A 21,363-nucleotide genomic window follows, 5' to 3' on the forward strand; every position below is an offset into this window, starting at 1 on the left:
CAATGGACTGCTTCGTCCTGCCCTTGCTGACAGATCAGAGCAATGCTCTGGCCTGCTGTTCGATCAGAAAGCCATCTAGCCCGCACGAACTCGCTTTGATCTCATCCGGCAGTGTCGTCCCAAAACACGATATAAGGACGGGAGAGCGTCGCAAAGAGACAGCGATCACAGTTCGCCAAACGTGAGTCGGAAAAGGAGGACAGGAGAGATCAAGGAAAACGTCAGAACGGCTATCTCAAACCAATCAATGGCCACAAACTCAACTTCTGATCCTTCATTGCTCCAAGGCAAGGTGGCTTTGGTCACTGGCGGGTCTCGCGGGGTGAGTCCCAGTCCTCTGCTCTCCTCTTCGCTTCAATCGCGCACGCATTGTCTGACACTTTGAGATGCTGTTATAGATCGGCGCCGGCATCGCGCTCCAATTTGCCCGCAAAGGAATCGCCGCAATAGCAATAACGTACGCCACCAACCTCAAAGCTGCGGAGGAGACTTTGTCCAAATGCCGTTCCATTTCCCCAAGTTTGAAAACAGCTGCCATCCAAGCCGATGTCCTTGATCCGTCCATCGGTCCGAACCTCATTCCAAAGGTGCTCAAAGGGCTGGAAACGGACAGGATCGATATCGTCGTCAACAACGCCGCCCTTGTTAACGACCTGAGTCTGGTCCAGCCATTTGCCAACGCAACCTCCGACGCTTTCGGGAAGACAATGCAGGGCAATGTATTCGCACCTATGAGCATTATCAACTCGGCATTGCCTCATTTTCCACCTAAAGGGGGTAGAGTGATAAACATTTCGAGTGTTGCAAGCAAGCTCGCGAATTCTGATCCGGTCCTAACCTACGGAGCATCCAAGGCCGCGCTGGACAGCATCACACGATCCCTGGCAAGTCTTCTGGGCATGAAGACCGGCGCGACGTTCAATAGTGTGTCCGTGGGTCCAACCAGCACGGATACGGTGCAGGCCGTGATCCAAGAGTTCGGGGAGAAGTTTGTCGAGGATGCCACCAAGTTATTCACGACCGAAAGGAGATTGGCTGAGCCAGAGGATATCGCCTTCGTGGTTGGTTTTCTGGCAAGTGACGAGGCAAGGTGGATCAATGGATCCCATATCGCGGCCAATGGGGGAAATAAGGAACTGTTGGCTTTGCAGGGATAGAAGGCCTCATGGGATCTGCAAAAGAAGGCTTAGATCTCCATGATGGCTAGATACAAGTGCAGACTGATATCAAGGTAGTCTTCTGATCATCGACCATCCCTTGTTGTCAGATAATACCACGGGATCCTGCATCCTCTCTGTCCCGAGCTGTTGTTTGCTTAGTAATGTTCAGAAGTTCCGACGAGAACGCGGTCAGTGTTGTTGAGCATGACAACAGAACATTTCTGAAATACTCGAGCAGTATGAGATATTGACGTGTCTTGGCCGCTGAGAAATCTTCAGACCTATGTCCCTTCGAGACTATTTTGGACGCTTTTCCATGTCGTGTCTTCAGGGCAAAGGATCGTTTCTTCCTTTGCAACCACCCAAGGAGAGCAGGCCTCTGGGGTTTCTTTGTCTGAACATTAGGGCTCAAAATGACATCTTGGTGCTGGTCAATCCCGTCATGGGACATGCCCTGGTCTTCTCCACTACTCGGCAACGACTGGTCAAGAGTGATTATGGTAGCATGGAGTCCGCGCTTCGGGCAGCTTTTGCATGGTGGTATAATTTCGAACTCTGAAGCGTCTGCCCATCGTCTTGCATTTCTGGCGGGTAACACCCCCTTGGACAATAGCATATCACAAAGTGGTGTCTTATTGCCTCTTCCCTTGGAATCGCGATCCCAGCTGTTATGGTGGTCCGTTATTTCGGTGGCGCAGATCTGGTCGACCCACTCGTGCAAGTGAAGGACTGAGGCAAGGGTGGAAGTCTCCATTGCAGTGGCTGACTGAAAACTAGAGATTTGTGACAAGTGGAGGATCCGTATTTCAATCACAGAAATGTAGGCTGTACTGGTGGACAGTGTCTGACACGTTGAAAGAACCGAGGACTGTTGACGTAGCGTGTAGTTCAATGGTTATGTTGAGTGATCGAAATGGAGTAAGACATGTAACGAACAGAACTGTAGTGGATATATGACAACTGAGGTTGGAATAGTAGAATGTTGGGCTGGCCAAATAGAAGAATGTTGCGAAGGTCGAAGAAGCTGACATGCGCTTGCTGTAGAATGAAGGCCCAGTCTGCAGCGAACGGGCAGCTTCGAAGAGCAACGCGATAATAGGCAAGAGCCACTAGGCCAAAGAAACAAGAAGCGTGGTCGAAGATGAGAATCTCTTGATCAACAGGAGCGGAAACAAAACACCGCTGTCCTGCTCCGGGACATTTCCCATCTGACGTTCTCCCGTTTTGTGAAGCCAGAGAGTATAGAGTACAAAATCCTGAAGTATACATACCTTTGAGGTGGAGCCAGAAATCTACAGTCGTCCCAGTTTCCATCTGGCAATGCGCGACTGTACATCTTCCCACGGTATTTGTTTAACCTTTTTCCCACTCAAGTCTTCCCCCTCTTGAATAACCACCGTTGGTGCGCCGGTGCCATGGCCCCTGTTGTCCACCTTCCCAGTGAATATTTGTGAGGCCACCCGCCTCAAATCTGCCACCGTAAGGGCATCAATTTTTTCGCACATTTCCTTGACGCCGACTTTTCGTCCATGAACCTGAACTTGACGGCCAAGGTCCTCCAGTTCAACCAGCCTCGACTCGAGGTTCATCAGAAGGCTGAATCGCAGTTGATTCTTGGCTCGATTGACTTCTGCGATGTTCAAACTGGAGAAGCCGGATTCTAAGGTGAGTGCCTGTAGCTCGCGGCAAATCACGTCCACCATGTGACCGACTCGACCGGGCTCACAAGCTCCGGCAATCCCGAAGAGTCCACTGTCGGTATAGCTGTGGTTGAAAGCCACGCAGCTCTCGACCCATCCGTGCTGATTGAGGACATTGGTGTACAGTCGAGAATACATTCCTTTACCGGGACCGCCGGCCGAAAACGACCCACCACCACCGAGCAGAGTCTGAAGCGTAGCCTGAGCGTAGATATCTTCTGAAGAAATAGGCAAGCCTTCAAATGCGATATGAACGTAGGAGAGGGGCACCGTGAATTTGTTTGGCGGCGGAGGCAGCGTCGGGAGCGCGAGATATCCTCCTGTGTAGTGAGATGGCATCGTGAGAAGAGATTCAGGAGAAGGTTGAATGAGAGAGGGATCGAGTGGTGATACAGTTGCATGATGGGGTGCTGAGGTGGAGAAGCTGTTGAACCCGGGAATCTTGGATAAAAGTCTGCTTGTGGGAGATTGTGGTGGAGCTTGTTGCTGTGTATTTGCTTGCGGTGAGGTTGTCTCGGTAGATTGCGATGCATTCTGCGATAGCGATGGTATTTCGGATTTGGCCATATCTCCAAAGTACTTTTCCGTCAAACGGACAGCTTCCTCGTGCGGAATGCCGGCGAAAGCTACCACTATCCGCTCGGGCTTGTAGAAAACGCTTCGATATTTCTCAATAAGCCCCTTCGTGATGTAGGGCAATTTCTCTCGAGGACACAAAAGCGGATGTCCCAAGGTGTTATCCTTGTATGCGGCCATGTGCAATAGTTCGGGAATGATCAGATCCGGTTTAGCCCATATTTCCTGAATCTCATACTCGGCGGTTTCCAGTTGTTGTGCCACCTCTTCATCCGTGATCAAGGGATCTCGAATGGTTTCTGCGAGCAGGGCGATCGTCTCGGGGACGCTGGCGTTAAACGTGGCGGACTGATACATTAAAGCCTCTCTGGAAGAAGCACATTGAATGTTTCCCCCTAGCGATTCCAACGCCTCCAACATCTGGTCTGCAGTCCTGCTCTTTGTCGACTTGAAGGCCAGGCGGTCCACAATATGACTGACGCCCCGAAGAGCGTCGTCCTCGTATCGAGACCCAGCGTCGAGGTAGACGCCAACGCCCGAGAAGGGGCCCGGTAGTGATTCTGTAGCGACTCGAACGCCATTGGGCAACTGTGTAATGTGATCTAGTTCAACAGGATCCTGAGCAGATGCGGTGGTCAGACAAATATCACTTGCTTATCGGCGTGCGGAGGTGCGGAGGTGCGGACGTACTTTGTGCATGGGATCTCTGACGGTAGCATAGTTCCTCGCCACAGGCCTTGAGGCCTTGGTAGATAGTCTAGCATTGCGCAGAGCTCTCACCGCTGCAGTGCGCATGCTGGCGATGGTGGGAGGATGTGGAGGGAATCACAAAGATGGAAAAGAGGTCGCCGCGGTCGAGGTCAAAGTGGTCAAGAAAATAATGTCCGCAGGCAAATTGAGCAAGATGTCGGAGTGCCACCACCACCTGTGGAGGTTTTTGTGGAGATGAAGACGCTGTGATACGATAGGCTAGACGTGGTGGTCCGCAGGTAACGTCCTGTAGTAAGGCTATCAGCCAGTCTGACGATAGCCGGAGGGTACAAGGTGAGAAGAGGATAGACAGTGCGACTAGCTAATTGAGATAGAGATCGAGAGGCGACCATGGGTGTTGGGTGTTCTGGTTCGTCGGGGCTAGTGAGGCCCTTGTGGTCAGCCCCAGGGCAGCAGTTGGTGCCTGTAGCCGACTTGAATATGCTCGATGACATCGTTGGCCGCCGCCGTGGTCAAGCCGACTGAACTCCCTCCCTTGTGCTCCGTACAGACAGGAGTAGTTGATCTTGAGATGCCTCTTACTTATTCTTCCTGATCTCCTGGGGACTTCGTGTCCCGGTCAATTCCCTCTTATGTCTGAGTATCCGCGAGCTCCACGTTCCACGTCCATATAATTCCTCGTTCCAACGTCCCACGCCTTACGCCTTGTTGCTCCCTGAATTATAGGCGTCTTTCCGCCAATTGAAGTTGCCCTGAATTGGGGACTGCGCAACGACACGAACCACCCTCCCCCCCTAAAAGTGCTTGCTCCAACAAACATCCCTGCCGTGGCCCTTCCCACACTCTCTGAGGCCCTGTCTGTCCAACTGCGGGCGCATCCTCATACATCATATTATCCACCATCTATTTACCAAAGTTAGAGAACCCTCTGCTCTACCTCCTTTGCTGGAGCGTTGAGAGACTCGAGCCCGCGCCTCAGCGAAGGCGTATCTTGCATCGAGCCGACTGAGGGAGTTCTCGACACGAAAGGAGCGACATCCTGGGTTTTGTTGTTGGCGTTGCCGTTGTTGCTTACAGCCGCCGTTGCCGCCTTTGCCTGTAGTGCAGTGTTCCTGCCCTCAACCACCTGCCTTGCCCTGTCTGGGAACTCAGTCTCGATCCGTACCCTCTTCCTTCACGTCAGTTCCCCATGATCTCGCCGTCCGCCGCTGTTACCTCCCCAGCGGCTACCGAACCGAGTGTCAACAGAACCACATCTGCAAGGCGCCGAGGTTTGAGTTACCTGCGTGCTCTTTCGCACAATCGTTCATCGGGTGGCACGAGCCCGAACGAGCCCTCCCGCTCGCCCAGGCACTACTTCCAGAGATCACTTAGTTACAACGACAATCGACCAGATCCTATAACGAGTCGACGACGGAGCACGTCTCGGCCCAACGAACCTACAACCTTCCTCTCCTCAGACACGCGTCAGGTCGACACAAGGAGCCCTTCGCCCCGCGTCGAGCAGGAGCCGCCTGCAGACCAAGTGGAACACACAAGTGCGGAGGATATGGCGAGACATCGATCATCCACGTCGAGGAGGACTGCCAGCAACAACAATCCTCAGCCCGAGGCCTCAGCGGCGGAAGCGTCAGACTCAGTCCCGAGACCTGCCCACGCAAGAACCAATAACAAGACTACTTCAGGCACAAAAGGAGAGACACAGGAGGGGGAGACGAAGCAACATTTACCGACCATTCGTTTCTTTCCTCACCAGGAAATCAGGAATGGAAGACCCTCACTCAACTTCTCCCCAATCACGCGCACCTTACCCGGTGAGCATTCTATCATCAGAGTTGGCCGCTATTCTGAGCGTGAAGGTGTCCCTTCGGCCAATCCTACTGGCCCCTCTGATGCTCCGGTCGGTTTCAAGTCAAAGGTCGTCAGCCGAAAACACTGCGAGTTCAGTTTTCTTGACGGACAATGGCAAATCAAAGACGTTGCATCTTCCTCTGGTACTTTCTTGAACCACATCAGACTAAGTCAGCCAAACACCGAATCGAGACTATTTCCGATCAAAGATGGCGATATCGTCCAATTGGGCATTGACTTCCGTGGCGGAGAGGAAATGATCTTTCGCTGTGTCAAAATCCGTATTGAATGCAACCGGGCCTGGCAAAAGAAACCAAACAATTTCAAGTAAGCCAACCCTTGAGAGTTCGATGGTAGAAACTGACAGATTCCACAGCAAAAGCAGGCATCAACAACTGCAGAGCCTTGCGAAGGACCAACCGTCTGCAGATACTAACAGTGGTGAATGTTCGATATGTCTGGGTTCTGTCTTGGTAGGTCTCTGGAGAGCCATCAATTCCCTCTCGCTAACATCCTGTCCAGCCCTGTCAAGCGTTATTCGTGGCTCCATGCGCCCATGTCTGGCATTACAAATGTATTCGACCCTTACTCGAAGGCAAAAACAGTGTTTACCCACAATTCCAATGTCCAAATTGCCGGGCTTATTCAGATCTGACCGCCGATGTGGACCTTGCTCAATCCGACATAGACGAATGGATGGAGAATACAGATGATCCAGAGAATCAGACCGCCGAGGCCAGTGCCGACGCCGCGATTGAAGCAAATCAGGGCTCAGATGCACATATCAATGGTCAAGTAACAGGTGAACCCGACTCCGCCAATGCGACCATGCCAACTACTACCATAGATGGCGACGACATTCAAATGGATACAGGCTCCGAAAATCCTCCCGTCACGATATCTCAGTCCGAAACCATCGATGAAAATCCTCCTGCGGCAACTCCAAATGCGTCGGGGCTTTTGGCCCGGAGACAAGCTACGAATCCGCGTTCTTCTGAGCTTTCAATGACCGGTAATATCGACATGCCTGACCAACCGGTTGAGGATGAGATGCAGGCTCAGCTTGAACAGCAACGTACCCACACCCAAACCCCGGATCCCGATCAAGTGGTGGTTGTGGAAGGCCCATTGACACCCAGGAATAATGCAGGGCCCTTTGTTTTTGACGGTAGTGCTGGCAGGTCTGATGCGAGACAGTTGATGGTACCGGGATTGGCGGATGTGGTTGATGGAAATCGTTTGTCGTGAATTTGTTGAAGTCCCACTCTGATAGAGCTCCTGAAGATCTGATAGGAGCAGGCTCTAGACGCATGGGGTTGACGGTGCGAGATTTGATACTTTGGTGCCCATGGATGGAACATGGAGACAGGGTCATGACACCACGGACACGAATTGTGGGCAAAAAGGAGGCGCATCCCGCTGCTTCCAGGGTCAGGGTCAGGATCAGTGTTTTCGAACATCCGGCGATAGCGATATTCTTGAGCGGCTTATCTGTAGTATCCATGACGAAGTATACTTACTGTTTGCCCTTGTGGCCGATTTCCAGTGGATGCTGCATTGTGTATGGATGCAGGTCATAATGTGTATTAGATATATTTCTATTTTTATGTACGTGCTTTGGAAGGAGACATGACGATATCCTCGTTCCCAGATATCATTCGTTGTCACAGGCTACAGCCTCGCCCAGCCTAGCCTCGCCTCGCCTCGTGAAGACTTGGTCCTCGACACCACTCAGGGAATATATCTACACTCACTATTACAGTACCTTGGTATGTACCAAGCAAGTCCGGGGATTCCAAGTACACAATTGGATCCAAGCACCACGTTAACACGCGGTATTAGAGAACACTCTCGCGAGTCGCGAGTCCTCGGGGGCGTCTAACTGTAGATTAATCGAATCTGTCTGGGGGTCTTCGCGTCTTACTCTCTCTACTGTAGATTGCTCTAATACAGCTGCGATCTAATGCCCTCGAGCCTGAACTTGACATCCTTCAGCACCTTGGTCTTGGGCTCCCACTCGTCAAACTGCTCGAGGAGCTGCCTGGCCTCGTCTCGGAGGTCTTTCTTCACGATGTCTTCCTCCAAGATCCCGCGCATGGCGAAGGGCAGGATGTACGGATTCGTGTTGTTCGCACTGCTTCCGCCGCTCCCGCTGCCGCTGCCGCTGCCGCTGCTCGTCGAGAGTGCCTGGCGCTTCGAGCTGGAGATCGACACGTCTTTGGTGGAGGTTGTCTCCAGAGCAAAGGCAATGGCGAGGCGATACACGGCGTCATCTTCGTACAGTCTCGAATGTCCTTCTCCGGTATATAGCGACCCTGCCAGAGGCGTGGAGAGCTCTCTGATCAATCCGTGATCCGGCACGCCCACATTTCTCAACTTCAATACAAACCCGACAAGATTGCTTAGAAAGTTGGGGGCGTGGATCCTCGAGTCGATGGAGACCGCGCGGTAGATGTGTGGGTGAGTCAGTGGTGCAAAAATCGACGATTCCATCGACACCAATTGATCGTCAATGCTCCCAACAAAAGTGACTTTGACGCCAAATTTCAGACATTCGGCGATGGCGGCCAAGTAGTCTTTGGAGACTTTGGAGTTTGGGTCTGTGAATTCGAACAACTCCCCAGCGGAACCTGTTATCCAAGGAGATTTATAGTCCTGGAAAGGACCCATGTTCACCCCTGCCATGGCGCAGACTCCGACTCGGGCAGTTGACGAGAGACAGCCAAAATGGATCAGTTTGGCCACAAGCATTATTGCTACGGGGACGCCTTGGGAGTGAGCTGCGATCATGACGAATTCTGATCTTCGGATCTCATCAATCCAGTTTAGGAGCAGTTTCCACAACAACTCGACACGCTCCGCAATTCGTCCTTCGCCTTCCAAGGCCGCTGTCTTGACTTCACAGTCATAACCTTGAGATTTGGTGTATCTGCGAATGTTTTGGGCGGCTTTTTCGGCGAATTTTATGCTGGTGCCCGTGGGCTGGCCTAGAAGTGATCGGACCATGGGGCTGGGGAAATAGCCGTGAACGCCGATTGCTAAAGCATTATTTATTCGAGGCGGCTCTTTCAACAGAGAGAGGTGTCTCGGTTGACCAGATTCCTTGGTGTAATATAGGAGGCGTGCAAGTTGCTGTAGGAGCGAGGGTTGTTCTTCGAAGGTGAGCGTATCATTGAGATGTGGAAGTAGTAAACTTGGGTCCTCCTGTTCTTTCTTCGACGGCATGGGAGACGCCGGCCGAGGCGTTGAGGCTTTGGCGGGTTCTCGTGCAGTGGCTGTAGCATTAGATGATGTGGCTTTGGTAATCAGAGGTTCCTCCCTCACGGGATCGCCCTTCTTCTGAGGTATCGAGGCCCGCTTCTCCTCTGTTGGCGGCTGTTGCTTGGTTTCGGTGGCCTTCTTTCCTCTGGGCTTCTTTGATTGTTCTCCTTGTGCCGATGGTTTTACCACGGGTTTCGCACCATCATCCTGTAGACTGATGGACGCCCGTTTAGGCCGGGTTTGAGAAGGTGTGTTTGATATTGCAATTTCCCCAACATGGGGCTCGCTTTCTAATTTCGCAGACGCAGTAGATGCAGGGCGCTTCTTTTCTCGAGACCAAAATACCCATCCTGACGACTTGGTCCCGTCACCTGGAAGTTGTGGCGGTGGGGAGGTTTCAAGGGACGAAGCTTGAGACCCTTCCTTTGCCTTGGGTGTTTTGGGCGGTGGAATATCGAGGTTGTCCGTCTTTGTATTCGTGATTTCTGTATGCTCGGTCGTTTTAACGGTACTGGGCTGTGGGGGCTCTGACGGAGGTTCTGGTTGAATTGCTGACCCGCTACTGGGCTGATCACCGCTGTTCCACATCTGATACCAGCTTCGTTTGTTGCTGGTACTCGCCGGAGATTTCGCTGGCTCTTGCACTTGTTCCGGGGCTTTTATAGATTCCGTGGGTGTGTCGACTGCAGGAAGGATTTCGGTCTCTTCCACGGCCTTGGGGGATGGTGGTTGTGCTTCGGCGGGCTTCGCGGTATTGCCGTCTCTTCTGCCCAACCAGCTCAGCCATGTGCCCTGTGACTCTTGTGCCGGTACAGGGGGTCGTGAGGTCTCTGATGTTGGCTCCGCATTTACCTCTTGTTGGTCTGGACTCGTATCTGTCTTCTCTGGCCGTGGTGGCCCGTCTGCAGTAGGATTGGGGGTATTTCCAGCGTCTTTGGTCTTGGTCGGCAACTCTAGCTGTGAGTCCTTTCTACCCGAAGAGGTCGCAGCTTCTGGAGTGGCATAGACCAGAGTCGTAGTGGCATCTACAGGAAGAGAACGGTTTGATTTTGACTTCCCCAGGGTCATTGCTAATGAGGGCGATCTCTGAGACTTGATCTTCTCCTTTGGTGGCAAAGGTACCTCCGTCGCTGTGGTTGTGGTGGAAGATGGAGCCGCAGTTGAGGACGTTGAGGCGGAAGAGACGCTCTCACGATGTGTCTGGGTTAGGGGAGGGGCCTTGCGAGGCCAGGTTCGGGCGAGCCATGACTGGTCAGTCTATCAGCAATGTGGACATGCAGTTGACAAAGAAGCCTGAATACCGATCTTTGGTCTTGCTTTGGAGTCGAAGGGCTTGGGGCGGGAGGAGTATCTGGGGGGAGAGGAACGCTGGCAGCCTGCTGAGCCTGTTCTTGAGGCGACGGCTCTGAGCGCGATTCCTGAGTTGGGTTGGTCTTTTGCCGCTTCAATGGTCTCGCAGGTGCCATTGCGGGAGTCTGTGATGCTAACTACCGCTCCAGCATAGGGTTGGCAGGAGTGCAACGTTGTGCAAGTAGAGAATTGCAGGTCAGACGTGTGTATCTAGGTAGAAGGCTGAGGTTGGGTTGGAGATCCCGGTGAGGCTGCGCTACGTCACATGCTGGCCATTCGGGCTGCCGCATCGACCAACCAGTCGTTGTCCCTCGTGCGCTGCTCATGGGGGATTGGAGCACAACGCCGATATGCACAGATCAGTTATGATTACGGAGAGTAGGAATAGGTATGAAACCGTGCTTTAGTGGTGTACATGAAGGCAAAATGGCAGCCTCGCCGAATATCGCAGAGGACGGACTCCTTGCCTCTACGGATCTATCTAGACGCAACGGAGTAAAAGTACTCTCTCCTTCGCATTCACGAGTCTCCCTCCAACGCTGGTGAGCTCCGGAGACTGCCCTCACCATCTCATCAAGAATCACCGCGGTTCGAAGCTCCTGGCTCCCTTTGTCCCAGCCGTGAACGTATCTCGCGTCATAGCCGAACGACTTTCCCATTCTTCAGCGCATCAACCATCATCTCCCAACACCGACATATTCTCAGTGCCCTGTTGGTCAGCTAGCGATCTAAAGGGCAAAATGGTTGCATCATCCTTGGTCTCAGAGAAGCAAGAGGTAGATATGCACGAGAGGCTGTATCAGATCATCGGTAAGGCCTGAAATTGCCAGCAAGCAGAGGGACGTTGATTTGCCTGAGACTTGCTCTTCGTACACAGATCATATTTCTCATGCGAGAGATCTTCTTCAAGACCGGGCCACGGGAGTCAACGCGTTTTGCTTCATGGATAACAAAGAGCGGCGGAAGATGGGAACAGTGTTCTGTACAATTTGTGTTGGTGGAATGCGAGATAAGAAGCGCGATACATATGAAACTGCGTAGATGCATAGCGTCATCCCGCGTCAAATGTCGGTCAATTTGGTTCCCCGCGGCCGCCACTGTGTTTTGCGCCGCCTCAGAAAAATTGTTGTGGAGCAGCCGAAGAAACGCACCGCAACACAGTGAACTCGCATTTCTTCACATCTGTCGTAGGGAAAACGACGCCCAAATAGTCGTCGTCGTCGATCTATATAACAATGGCCAAAACCTCGAAGATCAAGAGAAACCCCATAGGTAAGACGCCCCTCAAACCTTCACACCTCATAATCCCACATTCTCACACAAAAGCCGCAGCGAACCCCAGATCCCGCGCCTCAAAGCGAGCCACCTCCCCTTCAATCGACGTCGATAAATCCATCAGAGACGCCCCTCGTGCTTCGGATGCCACTCCGATTCTCGCCGCCCGCCCAAACAGTGGAGTCACCAAGGCGAAGCGAAAACAAAAGCCTCTTTCTCGTGGGCAACGGCGCAGACATGAAAAAGGGTTGGCCAGGGCAGAGAAGGTCCAAGATCAGTTCGAGAGAAAGATCGAAGACGCATCACATCGCCTGAAGAAGAGGCGCGAGAGGAAGGGCATGTGGGACGAGGTCAACGGGACAAACAAGTTCGATCGATTAAAGGCAGCACTTGGTGATGAGGCGGACCAGAATGAGGATGAATGGGAGGATATGGAAGAGGTTAGCAACGACGGTGGCCGTGTCAAGGATATTGGAAATCTGACGACCATCTCGAAGACGAAGCTGGTCGTGGTTGACCGGACAGCGCCTGCGCCTGCGGCACCACTACCGCCGGCAACGACAACGCTGACGCAGGAAGAGGAGGACGAAGCCGACAAGATAACATAACGCTGCAATTCTTCTCATTCACGACTTCCAACGACCGCGGTATCATCACTTCTTGGGCCGCAGATGCGTGAGCATCCTTTCGATCTCGACCAATTGCTGGCCGTTGGCCTTGTCTCGGAGTAACTCCAACGAATTCACATCCTTGGCCTTCAGGGCCTCCTCACCGGCTTTCACGACCAGGCCACATTTGACCCACATCTCAATCCTCCCCGAGGGTTGAAGGTTGGTACATTTGGGAATGAATGACGAGGCAAGGCGAGTGTTGCCTGCACCGAGGACTTCGTTGTAGAAGGGCTAACCCAAGGGTCAGGTCAGAGGCCAACAAATCCTCGAAGACAAAATAGACTCACCTCCCAGCCGATCGGCGATTTCTTGCTCTTAGCAATTTCCTCGACCTCCCCCCAGAGACGGGCGGCAGTTAATGCCCGAAGCCGAATCCACCACCATGTCTTATCAGGCACCCGAAAGTCGCCCTGGACTTTGGCAGCTCGCTTGCTGTATCCAGATTGGACCAGGCGGAACATTGTCTCATTGATGCTCAATCCCACATAGCTGCCGCTGCTGTCAGTGATGTCCTTGTCGAAGGCTTCCTGCATCTTAAGAAGCTGTCCGGCCTCTGTCAGCGATTTTGCGTGGAACTGAGCCGTCGCATCTTTTGCATCAGTGAGCAATCTGCCAGCCAGTTTGAGCTTGTCGATCACTGCCTGAACCTGCGTTTGCTTCATAGCTTCTTCCAGCAACAAATTTGAGCCCTCAACGGGTCTGTCATCCTGATAGTACAAGTCTTTGAGCAGTTCTCTGTCGGACGCTCTTGCTGAGCTCTCCACCAGTGCTGACGCTACGGGCTTATCGCTGATGGTGCGAAGGAAAGTCGCTAGTGGCAGTTTCTTTTTCAATTCCAGTAGCACGTAGAACACCAAGTCGGTGTCCCCGGACTCAATCGCCTTGTTGAGTGCGATTTCGTCCTCTTCCATGTTGAGCAGGAGAGGAACCTGTTTCCCCGCCCTCGGTTCGTGATTCAACAATGTTGTTGCAAGATGGCTTCGCCCTTCGTCGTAGGCTGCTCGCGCAATGGCTTCAAAGGAGATTCCGTGTTTGCCTCGTAATCGCTCCACCACAATTTCTCGAACAGTATCGTCATCCGCAGGTGACCCTCGAACTTTTTGGCTGGCCCAATGGACATAGATCTTGCTAGGAGGAAGATGCAGGAACTCCGACAACTTGATGGCCAGGAGGTACTCCCGTCGGTTGACCAGCCGTGCTATCAGCCGTTCCGGTGTCAGTCTGACGTACTGTTCGTAGGACATGTAGAGGCCGATGCGGTAGTCCCGAACGGCATTTAACACTCTCAGATCCTCGCACATGTCGACAAACTCGTCGCTGCTGTATAGGTCGAGCACTGACTTGCCGAATGAAGCGGCGCGTAGCAGCTGTTTCTGGAGACTCTGGTTAAACTCGTGACCCGCAGCCCGAATGCATGTTTCTACAGCATCTGGAAGACTTGGTTTGATCCGCTGGATATTCTCATCAGCTTTGGGCGACTTTTTCTCCAGTAGCTCGATTGAGTCAAGAAGGACCGAGGCCGCCGACGTTGAACCAAGCTTGAACACTTCTTCCAGTGGATCAGGTACTTTGTGCAAGAATTCGCACACCTCATTCGTGATCAACCGGACACCGTCGATATCGGGGACAACATGGACCTGGTCATCGTAGTAGTATTTGACGGCAGCACCATTAGGCCCAACCATGTGGATCTCGTCTTCCCAAGCTAGGATGACCGAATCATTTCCACACCAGTATATCTGCCTTGGTGTAGTCTTCGCCTTTGAGTCGTATTCGCTGTATTTGTTCTGGAAGTCACTGCCGACGACCCACACTTTGCCGTCCTCGGTGAACAATGCTGCAAATCGCCCGTTAGGAGAGACGCTGACGTGCTTGAACGGGCCATCTGATAGCCCTCGGTCTTCGGCTTCGGTGACGTCCACGACATAAATCGTCTTATCAATCGCCAGCAGCACCTCGACAGACCTAGACAGTGTGTATGCTGGCGGAATCAGAGACCAAGAGTGGACTTCGCCTTCCGGCGCTTGAGCGAGCAACCTCGGTCTGGGTTCATCAAACGATGACACAGCTACCAACGAGTTGTTGGAAAGTAGAGCGACGAACCCGTGCGACCAAAAGCGGCAAGAGACAACTCCGAACTCCTCTGCTCCGTGTCCAAGCGAGAAAGGCTGAAAGTCGCCGTGAAGCTCGAAGTAGCAATGGACAGTGCCATCTTCGGTCACAACCAAGAGCTTCTCGTCGTCCGACCAGCCTAGGCCTTTGATGACGCCTTTCTCCCAGTTGATGTTGCTGATGAGCTTGCCAGACGAGGAATAAATGTCGATGGTCGGCTTAGTTGATTGGCCAGTTCGATACCGTGCAATTTTGGTCGTGTCTCGCCATAGTGCTGCAATCGTCAGCTCGGGCACATCGCAATCCGGATGGAGAATTACCTAGCGCGCCACCATACGGCGCACCTGCTACGAGGTAGTTCTCAAGCTCGAGATCCTGGTCGAAAATTGACTCGTACAAGGGCACCTTTCGGTAGAACTGGTCGCCAACTATCTCCCAGCCAGCCCTGGGATTGTTGTTTGTCATGAGGTCAGGCAGTCCATGAGAATGTTAGGCGATATAATCTTGATAGATTGGATGAGAGACTCAGAAGAAGGAGACGGAGGCATCCAGTTGTTGTCCATTGCTGGCCAATGATTTGATGCCTTGGCTCGGCTAACTTTCTCTTGCCGGAGCCTCAAGGGCCAACGTCAACTGACCGGCTCCTCCTACCCTCCTGCTTGACCAGCTACATCTTCGTCAGTGTCCACAGCTGCCATGCATACACGGAAACTCGTGCAATAGTAATCACTCCAAAGACTGCTTCGAGAAGCCGGGATGCATCTACCACCACAAAGCTAGGCTCTGTAGACCTTGACAAACATGGATTCAGCACAAGCGTTTCTGGATAATGCCGACGATCTCACAGATCTTGAGCTGGCCGTCCTCCTCAGCCTCGTCGCTCAGCATCACTGTATGTTAGTGGCCAGGGATGATCTACTCGATGATCTGGCATCCGAACTTGCATTGGTAGGTTTCCCTAGTAAAGGCTTAATGCCGACTAACGTTTGTACAGATCGTTAGAGACGTGTTCGGTCTCTCGTACATCATACTTGATCGTGACGATCTGCAGTCTATCAAGGCGTTCGGTAGTGCCATTCTGGACGACGATAGCAATGAATTCGACGATGTTTCGCACGAGTCAGATGTTGATGTGGAGAGCGTTCGTACTGGCTTCTATTCTATGTCTGGTCAATTGTCTAATCTGTTTAAGTCGGGCATACCCCATTCAAAACTTGCCTCTGTGAATTTCGGCGCAGGATCCTCCAGCGTCGTGGATCACCGGAAGTTGGACACGAGGAGTGTTGTCAATGTCATAATCGCAAAGGACTTCAACCTCGCACCTGAAGATGTGCAGATCCAGGCTCTGGAGGTACGCTGTTTTCTGCAGCCGCACTTGCTATGCTGACCAAGTGTTAGCTTATCAGAAAGCGGAGAATATACAGCCGAACAACAGTACATCTTGCGCCGACTGTATTCCTGCTACTTCCGCTTGTTGCTACCTCTTCTAAGCATATTAGATTGAACAAACACCTGGTAAGGGCAACTCTTCACCTGTCGCCTTAGCTCATCTTTACAGAACGACCGCATATTCATGTCCCACACTCACTCACCAGAAGACGGATTTCCCAACCTCGAAGAGTTAGACGACGCAGCCATTTCCGAAGACCACGACTCCACTTATTCCTACTCTCGTTCCCCAAGTGCGAGACGGCAGCAAATGATTGCAAGCCGTCGGATCGATGCAAAAGTATGCCCTCCTGCTTTGATCATCCCTTGAGTGTCTAACGCCTAGCTCCAGTTAATTGAACAGCTTCGTGCCCAAGGTCAGGCTGCGACAATCACCCCGGAAATTCGAAGATATCTTCAGGATGTTGTAGCATTCCTTCGAATGGAGAGAGGTGTTGACGGTGGTATATCGCCGTACGGAACGACACTTTTTCTAGCCCTCGCAAAGTCAGTGCCTGGACTAAGCCAACATGCTTATGAGTCTAACCCGGTTTCTAGATATCTCGCTCCATTCCACGGAATAAATTATGTCACACCATCATTGGTTGCATTGGCGGCAAAGAAGATATATCCGCATCGAATCATTATGGCCACCCCCGGTCGCGAGCGGAGCACTCAGTATGGGACCGACCTGGCGTCTGCACGGGACATTTTGAACGATTTGGATCCAGACAAAGTAATCCAGAACGTCCTCGATACTGTTGAATGCCCAACATGAACAATGCAGCAGGACACCTTAAAATATAAGATTACGTTCTGCTGCTACCGTTTCCCCAGCCGCACTGGTCCGTGGTCAGAGTGTCCCAACTAGTGAACCATCACTATGGCGACGCATCCTTCTCATCGGATACCAGAGCTTTATGGCGATTTACGCCGGTGGCATACGGCCGAAGCGACAAGATCACTCTCTGACAGATCACAGCATGGTACGTTCCTCCCCTTCGTCCGTTTTGCAGACTTCTCATCATTCTCTCGCCGAACAGATGAGAGCGCCCTTTTGCTCTGGCATCCCTTTGGGACTCTCTCCCGCGTATCTCAGGGCTTGTCCCTGTTGATTCCCCTCCGCTGCATACCGACTATGACGTAAAGCTAAAAAAGTATACTGTCACGCCTTTGCAGAAACTGGTGAGCGCAACGATTCTTCTACGGCCACGTCCTTGCTTTGCCAACCGAAGACCAGAGAATGGCTGTCATGTGTCCGTCTCAGGAGCACAGCAGAATCTGAAAGTTTACGAGCGTGGCATATGCTGAAAGCAATCTATTCTGTGCAATGGTGCTGCGCTGAAGCATTGGCGCATCGGCGGAGACATACTGTAAAGATCTGGAATGGAGATTACTCGTCCAGTATTGAGGAGGGCCTCATGAGTCAGGCCACTGGAATGATTTCTGGGGTCATTACTTTGCTGAAGGCGAAGGGAAAGGGATCAACAAGGAGGAAGTCCGAGTCACAATGGGGGTTTCGAGAAGACGTATTGCAATCCGTGGCTGCTAGGTTGTCCGTGCAGACGTCTCCCATGGACACAATGCTTCGGCAATTAGGAGGGATGGATACACATACTACAGTTTCCTAACTGCTCCGCTCGGAAGAGATAGCATGTAGCTTTTCACGCCATCTTCACTTCCCTCATAAAAGCAGCACCTGCTCTAGATCCGTCCCCATGAGATGCACATGATCAAGCCCATCAGTTCATTGCTGAAATCTGGCTGTGTAATAGCGTGAAGCCTTGGTTGAGCTCCCATCCCGATGATCGCCACAGTGCACGAGAATCAAAAGCTCATCATGCTCTTAAATCTGTGCTCGAACGCCCGTTTCGTCACAGTTGCATTTGGCGCAAATATCTCAAAGGCATGGGGCACACCCGCGTACAAATGGAACTCTACCTCGATATCTTCCATCGCGATCCTCTTGGCATACTCAATGTCCTCGTCGCGGAAGATATCCAAGCCGCCGGTGTCAATGTACGTGGGTGGTAAATTCGCGAGAGATTTCGCCCGTGCAGGTGCGCAGTAATGGGACACGTCGGCGTCCGGCTTGCCGGCCTTGTCGGCGCCCAGAAGCGCGGTCCAGCCGGTGATGTTGTCCTCGACCTTCCAAAAGGCGAAGGGCTCGAGCCGCTCGTTGGGGATCATGTTGCGGTCGTCGAGCATGGGGTAGATGAGGATCTGCTTTGCGAGGGGCGGCGACAGGCCCTTGTCGCGCGCCATGAGGGCCACCCCCGCGGCGAGCCCCCCGCCCGCGGACTCTCCAAAGACGGCGATGCGGGCCGGGTCGACGTTGAGGGACGCCGCGTTCTGCGACAGCCAGACTAGGCCGGCGTAGCAGTCCTCGACCAGGTTCGTGCCCTGCGACTCGGGCGCCAAGCGGTACTCGACGCTGAAAATCGGCACGCCCGTCTGCGAGGCTTGCCACGCGACGGCCTGGGCCGACATTCTCACCGACCCCAGAATCATCCCGCCGCCGTGACAATGCAGGATGGCCGGGCCGGGCGTTTCGGTGGCGGTCCCTTTCTTGGTGAAGCTGAACACGGACAGCGTCACGCCCGCGGGGGTGGTGATGCTGTGTTCCTTCTGCTCCACGTCGGGGGACTGGGGCAAGAGATCCTTGAGCATCGTGATGGCGGCCTCAAACCCCTTGCGGCGGCCCTCGATGTCGTGGACGGCTGGCTTGGGCCGGGCGGCCAGCATGGGGATCATCGGCTCAAAGGCCTGGAAATATTCGGCGTCGTACTTGAGAGTCATGTTGTGTTCCGTTCGGTGTCTCCAAATGAAAGTCGCAGGAAAATGTGCTCCCTTTCCACTTCTCGGATATCAGAGTGACTGCCTTCCTTGGTGCAAACAGAGAGGGACCGTTGGAGCCCGTTTTTTGGTGAATGACTCTGCGGGTGATATATCTTCTCGTAAATCGTAAAGGCGCGTATGTAGAGGGCCTGACGACGATCCTTGTCACTACTTTATCTGGAAAATTAAATGGGGGTGAGAAACAAAGCAAGCAAAGCAACCTTGGTCCGTCCGTAGCCTCGGCCACTGGCTTATACCCGGTCCAACCGTTAATTTGTGTTTGGGTAGGGGAAGTAATCCAACACACAGCTGACACCCACTCACCGTGTCGGATTGGTCTGTAATCTCCATTGAGGCTGGAAGGAATTGTGCCGGATACTTTATGGGGCACCGGTTATGCGTGCCATATACGAGTCAAGCATATCTCGTCAGCACCCCTATGCACGGAGGCACGAGCATGTTGTCCCGCATCCCGAGTCGAGCGATCGGACACCCACCCAGTGCCCGAGGTATTTTGCTCCGACTCCGGTATTACAAAGTTCGCGCCACTCAGGCGGTTTTTGTGTAGCACTACTCGGTAGTCTTGGGCTTTCACAAGGGCCTGGGCGTGATGGCGCGGGGGATGTTGTTTGCTGACAAAGGAGCGCGAGGGGCAGCGCGGGGAGGAGCCTCTTTTCGCGCCCAGGGGTCAGCCTCGTTGCTACTCTTTGCGGGTGATATAAAAGTCTTATCTCAACCACCCTCTTCATCCTGCTGTCGGTGACCACTCTAACGAGGGCCCGTCCCGCCTGGACTCCTGGCGTGGGGAGAACCTTGCACCTTTGACTGGTGCCATTGCCAGTTTGACCGACTCCGCTATGGACTTACGCGGCTCCAAAAGGCTGTCGTAGGTGTTATGTGGTTGGGAATACTGGCGATGCGGTCCTAAACTCACTTCCCGGTTCACATTCACAGGTTTCACACAATGGGTTCTATATATATATCACCAACCTTGATAATCAGAGTGAAGGGGCAGCACGTGGTCTTGTCACGATGGTTTATGCTCTGGCTGCAAAAACGACAACGCGAGCGACAACACCAGGGACGGCACCAGCGACAACGCCAGCGACAACGCCAGCGACAACGCGTCGATACCTTGACTTGTCACTTGTTCAGGTCACTGAGAAAAAAAAATTTAAATTCTCTTGGATCTGGATGCCGCGTCTCGTCAAAGACACAGTTGATATCGTCCTTCAAATTGCTCAATATCCCTGCCTCTGTCACCGACAAGATACCCACAACGTCCTTGCCTCTGCAACTTCACAGCCAACATGTCCGATCACGGCGTGGATCCGGCTTATCTCGAACTTGTCGCGCGAGATGTGGCTTTTCGCATAGCCGTCCAGGACTTCATACACCATCACCCTCCTGAATCTGTCACACCGTTTGTACGAGGCGCACTTCACAACATGGTCTTCAGTTACTACGGCACCAGTCAAAATATGCAAATGCAGCGTCACATCCTCCAGTTGCACGACACCTACAATCTGGAAGGGTTGATGGACATGGCTTTGCTTGACAATATCCGCCAAACGGTCAACGCTCCTGCCACCATGGATCCAACGCAGAGTCCGGTGGCTTATGGAGGCAGTCCAGCCCAAATCTCAGCCCTTTCGACCTTTCCAAGCAACCAGGTGCAGCCAGGGCCACTAAATGCTGCCGCCCCATCCCCAAACGGCAATGCAAATACGAACACAAACCTCTTGTCCGGTAATCCTTCTTCACCTGTGATGGCGGCTGCATCGAACGGCACCATCAACCGCAATCCAGCTGGCACTGAGCGCTGTGTGACCACCAAGGATGGAGATCCGCGCTGGGCATACAAGTGTGACGCTTGTGGGCATGAGATCAGGTTCCGTAGTGAATTCGTGCGGCATGTCAAGATCGCACTGGGGCGAGTTGGCTTCCGGATTGTGAAGGCCGACCCAGCAAACGACCCTCTCTGGTATGGGATGGACGATGCCGGGAATGTGTATACGGGGGACATTGTCGCCAGGCAGGGCGCGAGGGCCGGAATGAAACCACGGATCCCACCTCCGTGTGGCCCACAGATAACCGCCCATCGGAAGCAAATTCGGATGGACGCAACGGACAACCACGCAGATGATGGCGAGGAGGACGAGGAAGCCAATGAATGACATGGACGATGACGATAGTCAAGGCACTGGGCTGCTTTCCCTGCGACAGAGGGGCTACGTATGAGAAATGAGGGCAAAGCAGGTGGACTGAGCCAGAGAAGGCCGTCGATGCTAGAATAGCCGACGAATGCAAATCATCCACTGTTTCTTGTCTTGTGCTCGGATCGCTCGTCGGCTCTATCGTGGCGGCGTCGAAAAGGAATGCTACTCGGTTTCGGGGATGCGTCAGCCTTGTCATTGTGGGCATCCATGC

General features: G+C 53.0%; 8 protein-coding genes across 10 annotated transcripts; 4 read left to right on the plus strand and 4 right to left on the minus strand.

Moving 5' to 3' along the window:
* Window positions 1–1,950: 1,950 nt before the first annotated feature.
* Window positions 1,951–4,532, minus strand: PV07_00362 (uncharacterized protein). The gene is made up of 2 exons (XM_016386807.1): window positions 4,127–4,532; window positions 1,951–4,054 (listed from the first exon to the last, which is right to left on the minus strand). Exons 1-2 carry the CDS (start codon window positions 4,229–4,231, stop codon window positions 2,453–2,455), a joined length of 1,707 nt encoding a protein of 568 aa, XP_016253735.1. The 5' UTR covers window positions 4,232–4,532; the 3' UTR covers window positions 1,951–2,452.
* A 169-nt stretch (window positions 4,533–4,701) lies between these two features.
* Window positions 4,702–7,617, plus strand: PV07_00363 (uncharacterized protein). The gene is made up of 3 exons (XM_016386808.1): window positions 4,702–6,325; window positions 6,375–6,471; window positions 6,521–7,617. The coding sequence occupies exons 1-3, from the start codon at window positions 5,337–5,339 to the stop codon at window positions 7,244–7,246; spliced, it is 1,812 nt and encodes a 603-aa protein (XP_016253736.1). The 5' UTR covers window positions 4,702–5,336; the 3' UTR covers window positions 7,247–7,617.
* Window positions 7,618–7,844: 227 nt separating this feature from the next.
* On the minus strand, window positions 7,845–10,816 carry PV07_00364 (uncharacterized protein). The gene is made up of 2 exons (XM_016386809.1): window positions 10,561–10,816; window positions 7,845–10,507 (listed from the first exon to the last, which is right to left on the minus strand). The coding sequence occupies exons 1-2, from the start codon at window positions 10,723–10,725 to the stop codon at window positions 7,943–7,945; spliced, it is 2,730 nt and encodes a 909-aa protein (XP_016253737.1). The 5' UTR covers window positions 10,726–10,816; the 3' UTR covers window positions 7,845–7,942.
* Window positions 10,817–11,750: 934 nt separating this feature from the next.
* Window positions 11,751–13,426, plus strand: PV07_00365. Of its 3 annotated transcripts, XM_016386812.1 has the most exons (4): window positions 11,751–11,881; window positions 11,942–12,324; window positions 12,382–12,747; window positions 12,803–13,426. In XM_016386812.1, the coding sequence occupies exons 1-3, from the start codon at window positions 11,845–11,847 to the stop codon at window positions 12,490–12,492; spliced, it is 531 nt and encodes a 176-aa protein (XP_016253740.1). In that variant the 5' UTR covers window positions 11,751–11,844; the 3' UTR covers window positions 12,493–12,747; window positions 12,803–13,426. The 3 variants fall into 3 exon arrangements, with proteins under 3 accessions (XP_016253740.1, XP_016253739.1, XP_016253738.1); XM_016386811.1 differs by having other exon boundaries at window positions 11,942–12,747; XM_016386810.1 differs by having other exon boundaries at window positions 11,942–13,426.
* PV07_00366 (uncharacterized protein) lies at window positions 12,269–15,174 on the minus strand. Its single transcript, XM_016386813.1, has 3 exons — window positions 14,988–15,174; window positions 12,843–14,941; window positions 12,269–12,786 (listed from the first exon to the last, which is right to left on the minus strand). Exons 1-3 carry the CDS (start codon window positions 15,130–15,132, stop codon window positions 12,538–12,540), a joined length of 2,493 nt encoding a protein of 830 aa, XP_016253741.1. The 5' UTR covers window positions 15,133–15,174; the 3' UTR covers window positions 12,269–12,537.
* Window positions 15,175–15,468: 294 nt separating this feature from the next.
* Window positions 15,469–17,763, plus strand: PV07_00367 (uncharacterized protein; the record flags this gene model as incomplete). Its single annotated transcript, XM_016386814.1, has 8 exons — window positions 15,469–15,615; window positions 15,662–15,808; window positions 15,860–16,018; window positions 16,066–16,182; window positions 16,226–16,396; window positions 16,448–16,602; window positions 16,654–17,081; window positions 17,139–17,763. 7 exons carry the CDS (start codon window positions 15,469–15,471, stop codon window positions 16,871–16,873), a joined length of 1,116 nt encoding a protein of 371 aa, XP_016253742.1. The 3' UTR covers window positions 16,874–17,081; window positions 17,139–17,763.
* On the minus strand, window positions 17,727–19,080 carry PV07_00368 (uncharacterized protein). The gene has a single exon (XM_016386815.1). It carries the CDS (start codon window positions 18,892–18,894, stop codon window positions 17,923–17,925), a length of 972 nt encoding a protein of 323 aa, XP_016253743.1. The 5' UTR covers window positions 18,895–19,080; the 3' UTR covers window positions 17,727–17,922.
* Window positions 19,081–19,690: 610 nt separating this feature from the next.
* On the plus strand, window positions 19,691–21,256 carry PV07_00369 (uncharacterized protein). Its single transcript, XM_016386816.1, has one exon. It carries the CDS (start codon window positions 20,244–20,246, stop codon window positions 21,108–21,110), a length of 867 nt encoding a protein of 288 aa, XP_016253744.1. The 5' UTR covers window positions 19,691–20,243; the 3' UTR covers window positions 21,111–21,256.
* The last annotated feature ends 107 nt before the right edge of the window (window positions 21,257–21,363 follow it).

The sequence above is a fragment of the Cladophialophora immunda genome, assembly GCF_000835495.1.
Source record: "Cladophialophora immunda strain CBS 83496 unplaced genomic scaffold supercont1.1, whole genome shotgun sequence".
Taxonomy (NCBI): Eukaryota; Fungi; Ascomycota; class Eurotiomycetes; order Chaetothyriales; family Herpotrichiellaceae; genus Cladophialophora; species Cladophialophora immunda.